We start from the raw sequence: 12,242 nt of genomic DNA on the forward strand, positions 1-12,242 counted from the left end.
ACAGTTTGCAAATAGTTTGTACTATGGGAGGCAAATGCATTTGGCAATCCATGTACTATGGGAGGCAACTGTATTTGGCAATCCATGTACTATGGGAGGCAACTGTATTTGGCTATCCATGTACTATGGGAGGCAACTGCATTTGGCAATCCGTGTACTATGGGAGGCAAATGCATTTGGCAATCCATGTACTATGGGAGGCAAATGCATTTGGCAATCCATGTACTATGGGAGGCAATTGCATTTAACCCAGTGAACAGCTGTTGAGCTATGAGGTAAAAGACTTCTTTTGTCTTTGATATGCAAATCGCTACCAATGATTGTCTATCTCTATACTATGGGTAGCCACTGAAACCTTATGATTGGTCAAAAATTAACCAATCTGGACACCGACACCACCTCCCACAGCATCTGATCGCCCTTTCACAATATCTCTCCTTAGTATGTCAGGCAAGCTCAAAATATTCCACAAAGTTTGAACTGTGCATAATAGCGAAAAGTTGAAATTTACCCCAAGAAAGGTAAATTCAATCAGTAAAGTTTAAATGCAACTTGAAAGCACAATTCAACACTGAAATGTATTTTACAGGCAAGATGCATTATGAACTTTCTCAAAATTATACATTAAACAAGCACTACATCTATGGAGGACGTGTAGGATAGCTCTGCCTCTGTTCGCAATGTCACATAATAAAAATGTGTGAGTGAAGAGAACATTTGAGAACTGTTGCAGATTCTGTTTATGTAGAGTTCACTGGAGTCATCCCCACTCCTGCAGCAATTTCTCTCACATGTACATATCGTCCCAGCCTGGGGGTCGGGCGTGATCTGGGTCAGGGCTGAAACAGATATACAAGGTCAGAGGTCATAACGGAAACTTCGTGCAGCCTTACATGCAGACCAAAAGAGGAAACTACACGTGTATACACTGTGTTAGTACACAGAAAGCCTTAAACACACAAAACAATAAAAAATCTCTGGCCCAAAAAATATTTAAAATGCACAAAAATAACTTAAAAGTCTGTCATCCAGACCTTTGGAAAAAACTGTGTACACTGTAAAGTAATTTGCCAATGCATTTACAATGTCCATGCCATAAGAGTATAGAAAATTGAAAAGTTGCAAAGATTTCACCTCTTTCAAAGACAGGTATTCATGATGTTTTAAGCTTTCTTTTATATTCATGCAGTCTGACATTCGGCTCTATTAACAAATACACCGCCAACCCCCCACCCCCTCCCAGCCTCCCCCACCCCCAACCTCAAACCAGGCTTCATCTTGTTCCAAACACAGCTGTGGTCGAGGTTGAATCTGGTCGGTTGATTTAAATTTGAACCTGTGTTGACTGGTTAATTACACAAACGAAATTTACAAAATTTATTATTTTTTGACGTTCTACTCGAGTTAAGTTAAACCACAAAATAATTCACAAGGAAGACCAGAATTTGCTAAATCAAATCACAAGCAATTCACCAACAGAAAACTTATCTACATACTAAAAAAAAGTTCAACCTTCTTGAATCAATTCAATGAGAAAAGGCACAAGCAAAAACAGCTACATGTATAAAAAAATGTCTCAAAATAGAAATCTGAAACAGTTCATCTCACAGGAAGTACCTGAATTCTCCCTTTGGAACATTCACTTTTTCTTTCTAGAATTCAGAAAATCAAATTAATGTAATTATTTTCAGTTGTTAATCATGGTGACTATGATTAATTGTAAGGCTGTTTTCCCCATTTTCTGTTTTCTTACAAGTTAGATGCTATTTTAGGCAATTATTTTAACTCCTTGAATATGTCTTCACAGATGTAGTCAAAACACATAATTAGGGTCAAAACACATAATTAGGGTCAAAACGCGTAATTAGGGTCAAAACACATAATTAGGGTCAAAACGCATAATTAGGGTCAAACCACATAATTAGGGCTTCGGATTCCTATGGGAATCACATATTTCCCACGTTTTCATATAATTTCATGCAGGTTTTATTAATTTTTTTTTATTATTTTGATTGAGGTTATACTCAGGAATAATTTCACTTAAAATTTGAAACATGTATGTAAAAATGCACTTTCAAAAGCACAATTAGGCCTTGATATTTTACTTTTTATGTCAACACGTAAGTTTTTATGATAAAAAAAATTAATCCAATTTCTCAAAAAACTCTCAAGTGTGCCTACAAGGTGGAAAAATTGATCAAAGTGTGCCTACAAGGTGGGAAAATTGATCAAAGTGTGCCTACAAGGTGGGGAAAATTGATCACAGTGTGCCTACAAGGTGGAAAAATTGATCAAAGTGTGTCTACAAGGTGGAAAAATTGATCAAAATCAAGCAAAATGTGCCCCTTGAAAAATGTCAAATTTTAGGCCAAATACAGTAGAGTGAGTGAGTGCTTGAGGTTTAATGTCGTACTTAACAATTTTTCAGTCATATGACGACGAAGGAATCCTCAGAGTTCATGAAATGTGCCTCCTTGTTGCAGGACGGATTTCCACCGCTTCTTTATCTACCGATGCTTCACTGAGATGGCTTACCGAAGGCAAGTAAACCTGGTTTATCCTAGACAAGCTCCATTTGGAAACAGAGCCTTAGGACGTATTAAGCATCTACACTATGCCTTACTGCATTTCATTTACATCCTTACACCTAATTCTTACCAAACACTTTACATCAGAACACGTCTGAGTCACTCATACAAATTTATGACATATAAAAATAAGAGAGTTATCTCACCCTGCTCTTGGACCAGGTGGGCCACCAGGGGGTCCAAATGGATCAAATCTGGCTCCAGGGGGAACTGCTCCTCTGTAATGAATAAAACCTTAAGTTTGTGAACCAATTGTTTATTTGAAAACATATAATATTTATATTAAAAGTGAACATCAGACCCATAGTCTTTTGCTTTCAACCTGTCACCTATGTTCAGCTCTCTGAAAACACTCATAATTACTGTACACTCTGAAATGTCAGACTTCTGTATAATCACAAGGAAAGTGAAATTGGAATACTTTATGTCTAATTCATAACGGTTTCTTAAAGTAGGAATCATTGCTTTGGAAGACATCACAATTATTCATGACTGCATGATGAAAACTTGTCACTTTTATTTGGCAGTCCTGTTTATTGGTGTCCGTCACTGGAGTGCCCAGAGTGCAGACCATCCACAGATGTCCGTCACTGGAGTGCCCAGAGTACAGACCATCCACAGATGTCTGTCACCGGAGTGCCCAGAGTACAGACCATCCACAGATGTCCGTCACTGAAGTGCCCAAAGTGCAGACCGCCCACAGATGTCCGTCACTGGAGTGCCCAGAGTGCAGACCACCCACGGATGTCCATCACTGGAGTGCCCATGGTGCAGACCATCCACAGATGTCCGTCACTGGAGTGCCCAGAGTACAGACCACCCACAGATGTCCGTCACTGGAGTGCCCAGAGTACAGGCAATCCACAGAAGTCCGTCACCGGAGTGCCCAGAGTACAGACCATCCACAGATGTCCGTCACCGGAGTGCCCAGAGTACAGACCAACCACAGATGTCCGTCACCGGAGTGTTCAAAGTACAGACCATCCACAGATGTCCGTCACTGGAGTGCCCAGAGTACAGACCATCCACGGATGTCCGTCACTGGAGAGTCCAAAAGACAGAGCATCCACGGATGTCCGTCACTGGAGAGTCCAAAAGACAGAGCATCCACGGATGTCCGTCACTGGAGAGTCCAAAAGACAGAGCATCCACGGATGTCCGTCACTGAAGTGCCCAAAGTGCAGACCATCCACAGATGTCCGTCACTGGAGTGCCCAGAGTAGAGACCACCCACAGATGTCCGTCACTGGAGTGCCCAGAGTACAGGCAATCCACAGAAGTCCGTCACCGGAGTGCCCAGAGTACAGACCATCCACAGATGTCCGTCACCGGAGTGCCCAGAGTACAGACCAACCACAGATGTCCGTCACCGGAGTGTTCAAAGTACAGACCATCCACAGATGTCCGTCACCGGAGTGCCCAGAGAACAGACCATCCACAGAAGTCCATCACCGGAGTGTTCAAAGTACAGACCATCCACAGATGTCCGTCACCGGAGTGCCCAGAGTACAGACCAACCACAGATGTCCGTCACCGGAGTGTTCAAAGTACAGACCATCCATAGATGTCCGTCACCGGAGTGCCCAGAGAACAGACGATCCACAGATGTCCGTCACTGGAGAGTCCAAAAGACAGAGCATCCACAGATGTCCGTCCCTGGAGTGCCCAGAGTACAGACCATCCAAAGATGTCTAAACTTGCAATCCTAACATTTCACCTGTACAGCCAAGGCTGACATCATTAGTGACATGTTTCGCTAATATCGCTCATAAAACCCACCTTATAATTCAAATGATTTAAATAATTTGACTTTTCATTTAAATAATTTGACTGCATTTCAATTGGTGAAAAAAGTGGGGTTTTTTTACAGTAAGTTTTTTCAGATACCGATACAGTTTTCAATCGGTGTTTCCTGTGGTAGCCTTCTAATTTAAACAAATAAATAATAATTACTCTGCTTAGAACATTAAGTTATATTTATTTATTATTTATTCGAACACCGTGCTAAAGAATTTTTCATACAAACAACCACACAAGTTTTTTTTTTTTTTTTTTGATCCCTCATTGTCAACAAAGTCAGTTAGCAACCTGCGGATGGTCGTGGGTTTCCCTCGCAGCTCTGCTGGCCACTGTCATATAAATGAAATATTCTTGAGTACGGCGTAAAACACCAATCAAATAAACCAAATATTGTCAACAAGGCTCAGCAAATTCCCTGCCTAAAGCCAGGATTGAACCCCTGCATGCGTCATTATGTTACACACACCTGGGTAATCTCCCTGGAATGCCAAAACTGGGGTCAAAGCCTGGCATCCTGCCTCGACCTCTGAATGGGTCCATCATCATACCCCCTCCACCCCGCAAGGGGTCCAGGTCCCCACGTCCTACAGAGAAAGGGTCCCCTGGGTCAGTCCTGTGGGAGGGGAAAGACAAAGGTACATGTAGAAGTAAGACAGGAAATACATTGCATAATTTAAAGGGGTACAGAATCAATGCTGATTGGTTGACAGCTGACACAGGGTTTCCAGAGCTAAATCTTGCAGCCAAAGTCAAGTTTGAATAACTAATTAGCCATACCTAACATTCAACATAGGCAAGACATAGCCTGGACTTGCTTATCTCTCACACCATCCAATGAGAATTGATTCTGTTTCTCTTTAAGGAGAAGAAAACAAAATGCTACAACTACGCCACCACCCCCCACCCCTGTTTTGGTACGTTCCTCCTCACAGTTCTTTTGACAGCCATCATTGTAACTTCAAATTTGACAGCAGGTTACTTAGTTTCAGTACAAACAGCTGGGGCCTTAGGACGACTGCACCTTAAAGCAGTATGTCCCTTGCAAGGACAAACCTAAAAACCTTTCTTTTATTGCTTTTATCTCTTGGAGGATATTGTAAACTGAACATTAAGAAATAAAACTCAAATGATTCATGAAACATTTTAAGACTTGGTCGCTTAACATGGCGATGTTATGGGGCAATTATGCTGAGAATATTCTTCAGTGGCAACATTTGGATTTTCAATTTGTTAAAAATTACACAAAGGTGAATCGCTTAAATCTGAAATAAATATATCTTTGTCAAAATGTTTACAGTCTGGGTACGGATAGTGGTAAGCTTGTGTTTTTTTCACTTCGCTGAATCCGTTATTTTAGGGTAATTACACCGTTCACTGACCAATCAGGTGCTGGTTCTCGTCGGCCATGTCTGGGAGGCACACGCAGCGGGTCGTTATCTGGATCAGTGCGTTCTGAATGCGAAGGCCTGCTTGTGGGCTGGCTGTGTGAGGGGCCGGGGTTATCTCCCTTCCTGAACTCATGAAGTAGATGTTGTTTTATGACACTCTCCAAATGACCAATATCTTTGAACGCACTGCAAATGAGAAAATGATTAAAATGCAGAAGTCAGTGTACAGCAAAGTTTCTTTGATATCAAAATTTGTTTTAACCACAAAAACATTTATCAATCACACTATATTTTTGTCACAATGATTTCTTGGTCCTGTTGCATGTTGACATGTCATTGTTATACTGTAAGGCCTTAGGGGCCTCTATGGCAGAGGGGGTTAGCATGCCAACACGGCGCAATGACCCAGGACCCTGTGAGTTCAAGTCCGGCTCATGCTGGCTCCCTCCCCACCCACACGTGGGAAGATTTGTCAGCAACCAGCAGATGGTCAAGGGTTTCCCCTGGGTTCTGCCTGGTTTCCTCCCACCATAATGCTGGCCGCTGTGGTGAGAGTTTGTGGTGTAAAACACCAATCAAATAAATAAATAAATAATCACTTTCTTTTCTCGATCCTATTACTTTGAGTGAAATTCTGTTCATACAGGATTTAAATTTAGGCGTCAAAACAGACATTCACATACCAGCTTTCAACTAAACAGGACATTCCATGTCCAGAATCACAAGGCCAACTCCCAAAATACTATTCAACACAAACCATTACAGAACTACAAAAGTATATATCGTTTGAAATAACGATGAATTCATGCAAAGAAAGGCAGTAAATGAATTTCACTGATGTCAGAGAGACACAATTAATGTTCTAGGCATGTGAATGAAACCAGTATCCAAACTGTGTACCAGCTCACTTGGTTAGCGCGCTAGCACAGCGTAATGACTCAGGAGCCTCTCACCAATACGGTCGAAGTGAGTTCAAGTCCAGCTCATGCTGGCTTCCTCTCCCGCTGTACCTGGGAAAGTCTTTCAGCAACCTGCGGATGGTCGTGGGTTTTCCACCCACCATAATGCTGGCTGCCATCGTGTAAGTGAAATATTCTTGAGTACGGCGTAAAACACCAATCAACCAAATCAAACAAACTGTACAATGCTGGTTTCAAAGTTGTTGATCACGAAAATATGCGTCTCAGTGGTGCTTTGCTTGCAACTGTCCACATATCCAAATATATTAAGATCTAAAGACAAGAGTTGAGATTTAAAGTGACTAGATAATACTGCCACACAGAAACTAGAGGTTTTGGATACACTATAAACTTCTGCGCTGTTGTTTTGCCCCGAGTTAAAATATAAAGACAGCCAATGCACTCACGTTACGTGTATTCTGGGTTCTGAGTAACAAGATGGCAGCTGCACTGTAGTCATGGTAACGGGAGCAGTTCAAATTTACACACAGGGAGTACTCTGTTATCACATGTACAGCGTGAAAACCACTAATATATTTACCTGTCAAAAGAGCTCCAGTCATCGGTGGCAAAGTCTGATGTGTTCACAATCACGGATGCAATTTTTTCATCACTTGCTCTCTGTTTAAAAAAAAAAAAGGGTTCTGCAATGAAACAGCTAGCCATACGGGGTTCTCTGTGGCAGAGGGGCTAGCTTGCTAGCATGGCACAATGACAAAGGGGCCTCTCACCAATGCAATCGTTGAGAGTTCAAGCCCAGCTCTTGCTGTTCCTCTCCGGATGTACGCAGATAGGTCTGCCATCAATCAACCCAATGACTCATACAAAATATGATGGGATTTGATGTCTGTTTGATGCCTACAATGATACTTTTGATGCCAAAAATTTAACCTGACTTCACAAAAAAGTCTTACGTTGTCATATAAGGTGGATGAATAAATCATAAGTTGTCGTATAAGGGGGATGAATACATCATACGTTGTCATATAAGGTGGATGAATAAATTGTAAGTTGTCATATACGGTGGATGAATAAATGGTAAGTTGTCGTATAAGGTGGATGAATAAATCATAAGTTGTCGTATAAGGCGGATGAATAAATCATAAGTTGTCGTATGAGGCGGATGAATAAATCAGAAGTTGTCGTATGAGGTGGATGAATAAATCGTAAGTTGTCGTATAAGGTGGATGAATAAATCGTAAGTTGTTGTATAAGGTGGATGAATAAATCGTAAGTTGTCGTATAAGGTGGATGAATAAATCGTAAGTTGTTGTATAAGGTGGATGAATAAATCGTAAGTTGTCGTATAAGGTGGATGAATAAATCGTAAGTTGTCATATAAGATGGATGAATAAATCATAAGGTGGATGAATAAATCATAAGTTGTCATATAAGGTGGATGAATAAATAGTAAGTTGTCATATAAGAGGGATGAATAAATCGTCAGATGTCGTATAAGGGGGATAAATAAATTGTAAGTTGTCATATAAGATGGATGAATAAATCATAAGGTGGATGAATAAATCATAAGGTGGATGAATAAATCATAAGTTGTCATATAAGGGGGATGAATAAATCGTAAGTTGTCGTATGAGGTGGATGAATAAATCATAATTTGTCGTATAAGGTGGATGAATAAATCGTAAGATGTCATACAAGGGGGATGAATAAATTGTAAGTTGTCGTATAAGGTGGATGAATAAATGGTAAGTTGTTGTATGAGGTGGATGAATAAATCGTAAGATGTCATATAAGGGGGATGAATAAATCGTAAGTTGTCGTATAAGGTGGATGAATAAATCGTAAGTTGTCATATAAGGCAGATGAATACATCAGAATCAAGCAATATGTGTCACCTGACAAATGCTTAATTTTAGACATGAAGTACAGTAGTATACAGAAAGAAAAAATACACGCAATTCTGAAAAAACAGTGCAATCCATAAGTACATTTAACAGCAAACTCCGGCACCCACTCAAACAAAAACATCCACACAAGATAGAGAAAAAACCTGAAAACCATTGTTATCACTAAACTCTTATTTTTGTACACATTAGTGATTTGATTTTAATTGATTGCCCTCTTGAATAACATAGTTCAAGCTCACATCACAAAACTGAGATATATGCAATATGAATGTAATTCTTCCACCTGTTCTCACGTTTACAAGGTGATTATTCAAGAATATTTTGAAGGCACGATTCTGTGTATACTGATAAAATTTAAAAAATTGGCCAATCCAAGCACTGTAGTTTTGTCCCCTAAATTGAATTAAAAAGGTTCGCAAATTCCACTGCAAGTTATCTTTCATGTGCACAAAGTTTGAGGGATTAGGGTATGTTATATGAGCAAAAAATTGGGAAGTACTGTTGTTTTCAACATCAAATTAATTAAAATAAACACATTTTAAGCTCTTTTTTGGACTTTTTTTTTTTACTCACCATAAAATTTACAACTAAAGTTCCATCGGCACGCACTATTTTCAATATGAAAGAGTCATCTCCCCCTTGACTGTACTTCAGAACATACAAGTCTCGGCTTTCATTCCATCCATGAGGAAGCAACTCTGATTTCCTTTCCCTTTCGCTTGTAGGCTGCAAAAAATTATGGAAATGTCACACCAGTGCATGAGCAAACAGACAATAAAAAAAATTCATGAGTTGGACTTGAACTCACAGTGACCACACTGGGGCTAGGCCCTCCAGATATGCACTAAGCCATGGGGGCCCCAAACGTTAAATAAGAAGGTAGCTCCACGAGTGAAGCAGACAGCAGATATAACAATGTCCTACCGTTCTGAGCAGCTAGGTAAGCTTCACGCACTCCTGGAATGATCCCAGAGGAGCTGGATGTTCAACCTTAACAGCGGCCTTAAATCTTAAGTACTAAATCTTAAATAAAACTCTGACGTAGTAGAATTATGCATCCATGGCAGACAAATCATGTCTGCATACATGTTTTTATGTTCCGATCAACGGGTAGAGTAAATCTTTGGTGTTTTGACGAAACACCTTCATTTCGGTATACATCTGCCATGTTTGGACTAAATTTCACACAGTAATTAATTTCTTTTCCTGTGACCAAAAATGGCGACCAACACATCCAAGCGGAGGCAACTTGTGCAGCGAAATCATCTGATTTTATCGTACATATTGGAGTAGAGACCGTATCTATTTGTTTTGAAGAACCCCTTTCCGCGTTGCGTCTTCACAAAATCCAGTTTTACGTAGGTGAGGACAAAATAACATCACAAACGTAAGGTTTTCCAACCGATACTAACAGAACATGTGGGACGTCCTGCGTGATTCCTGGAGTCAAGTGTCGCTCTGTCTGCTTGGCATGACAGTGCATTGTTAGATCAGTTGAGCCACATTCGTGCGGCTAAATAAAGAGGTGGACTTTAATTAGCTGACAGAATTATATGCGAGCTAAAATAAAGATTTCAAAATACTAGTCTATGTTTGGATTCATTGATTTATTTATGGGATATTTTTTTATCTCATACTCAAGAGCATATTCCCAAAATGCAGTCTGTTTCAATAATCTAAGAAACTGGAATATAATGACGTAACTCAGAGCTTAAAATGGGGGCCTGAGAATGGTGAAATGAGGGCCTGAGAATGGTGAAATGGGGGCCTGAGAATGGTGAAATGGGGGCCTGAGAATGATGAAATGGGGGCCTGAGAATGGTGAAATGAGGGCCTGAGAATGGTGAAATGGGTGCCTGAGAATGGTGAAAAGCTGGCCGAAAATTTGCCACAGCAGGCCAACTTTAAACCGGCCTGCCCCCCAAAAATCAACAAATGACGTCACAGGCCAAGCATGAGATGTCAATGTATGGACAACTACATGTCCTGCTTTCTATGTATGGCGGCCTGATAAAGATGCACCAAATTTATTATTCACCGAAAACGACGGAGGCACTGTTCGCGGCCGTTGCAAACCACAGAACGATGTTACAAGGGATAACTCTGTGCTGAAACTCCCTTTGCCTGTGTGCTCTTAATGTGGTATGTACTTCTGTTCTTGCATCAACTAAAAGCGGCACCAATGTTGACTTCCTGTTTGGATTGAAGATAAAAGGATCCTTTCAATAACTAGTACACATTTAAATTCATTTTGACCAGTTATATGTAGAAAATCTGGTAAAGTGTTACCTTGTCCCTCTTCAAAGTCCGGATTGAATCTAAGGCCACGGTAAAAAATGAAGACTTGGTATTAATTTTATACTTGCAGAAATGATAACATCGGTCCTATTCTCCCCTGCTTTAGAGTGAATTTAAAAGGCCAATTCGTTATGGACGGACTGGATTTTGGACTTCAATGATTACACGCTGAGGCAGGCAAATATCAGAAAGTTGTTGAAATAGACCTCAACGTTTCATTTAATTGAACTACTAAACTGGCAGGCCAAGTTTAAAAATTGCAGGTCATCTGCTTCTGTGCCTGCTACAACTTTATGACTGGAAAAAAAGTTGCAGTCCAAAGGAGATTTTCTGATTCAAGCCCTGTAACTATGCATCGACTGTTGACCAATGAAACGCCACTGTTCACACAGGCATTACAAAACCTAACCCCAAAAGACTCCAACTCCGACTCCGAAGTTAGTAGGGACGTATGGTGGAGGTGCAGTGGGTGCAGAAAGCAGGTCTTTAGGTTGGTGTCTTTTAATTGAGCAAAACGTGTTCGATAACAAAAACAATGGGCCTGGACCTACGTTGAGTATGAAATTAACATTGTAAGCGATGAGGCTCCAAGGACACTCGGCCAGTATAAGAACAGGAGTTGGAGTTTTTCCGGCTGCAATTATGTCAAACCACCATTAATTCGGTTAATTAATACTCTATGCGGTCGCTGTGAGTTCAAGTCCAGCTCATACTGGCTTCCTCTCCGGCCGTACGTGGGAAGGTCTTGCAGCAACCTGCGGATGGCCGTGGGTGTCCCCCGGGTTCGTCCCAGTTTCCACCCACGATAATGCTGGCCGCCGTTGTATAAGTGAAATTTTCTTGAGTACGGCGTAAAACCCCAATCAAATAAATAAGTAAATTAATACAAGCTTATGCATACATGATGTGTTTTGCTCGCAAGTATTTTGACTGTAATTCTACGATACTGGGTCTCGGCTATATTCTGGTATGTAATGTAGGCTTCAACATGTTCAAATCACAACAACAACAACTTGTCTTAATAACACAATAAACAACAAGAAAAAGGCATGACGACAATAACCTGTTCGCCTTTGACAAGGCACTTAAAGCCATTCGTTATCAGAACCCAGTGAATGGCACAAACGACACAGTCTTCTGATGCTTGAATATCTCGTTGAACCTTCGAAAACAAAACTTCCAGTCCGGCCGACATCGTGTAAAAGTTCTCTTTCGTTTTTAGCGACGTCACTCAGTAGATACTCTCCAGCCAAACGTTATAAACTACATATAGTGTCAACGATTTTACTTGTTTTCAAAACTTTTCATGAATTATCCGACATTACTCTTTGTAATATAATT

The 12,242-nt window shown here is 40.6% G+C and overlaps 1 protein-coding gene across 1 annotated transcript; it reads right to left on the reverse strand.

Moving 5' to 3' along the window:
- Positions 1-723: 723 nt before the first annotated feature.
- On the reverse strand, positions 724-12,109 carry LOC135464015 (proteasome inhibitor PI31 subunit-like). Its single transcript, XM_064741491.1, has 7 exons — positions 11,965-12,109; positions 9,177-9,329; positions 7,277-7,356; positions 5,768-5,962; positions 4,855-5,001; positions 2,735-2,806; positions 724-839 (listed from the first exon to the last, which is right to left on the reverse strand). The coding sequence occupies exons 1-7, from the start codon at positions 12,094-12,096 to the stop codon at positions 788-790; spliced, it is 831 nt and encodes a 276-aa protein (XP_064597561.1). The 5' UTR covers positions 12,097-12,109; the 3' UTR covers positions 724-787.
- Positions 12,110-12,242: the final 133 nt, after the last annotated feature.

The sequence above is a fragment of the Liolophura sinensis genome, chromosome 3 (genome assembly GCF_032854445.1).
Source record: "Liolophura sinensis isolate JHLJ2023 chromosome 3, CUHK_Ljap_v2, whole genome shotgun sequence".
NCBI lineage: Eukaryota > Metazoa > Mollusca > Polyplacophora > Chitonida > Chitonidae > Liolophura > Liolophura sinensis.

Coding starts and splice junctions, on each gene's coding strand:
- LOC135464015 (XM_064741491.1), bottom strand. CDS start 12,096: ATGTCGGCCGGACTGGAAGTTTTGTTTTCGAAGGTTCAACGAGATATT. Junction 5,002..5,767: donor CGAGAACCAGCACCTGATTG/GTCAGTGAACGG, acceptor CCCCTCCCACAG/GACTGACCCAGGGGACCCTT. Junction 840..2,734: donor CCACCTGGTCCAAGAGCAGG/GTGAGATAACTC, acceptor TATCTGTTTCAG/CCCTGACCCAGATCACGCCC.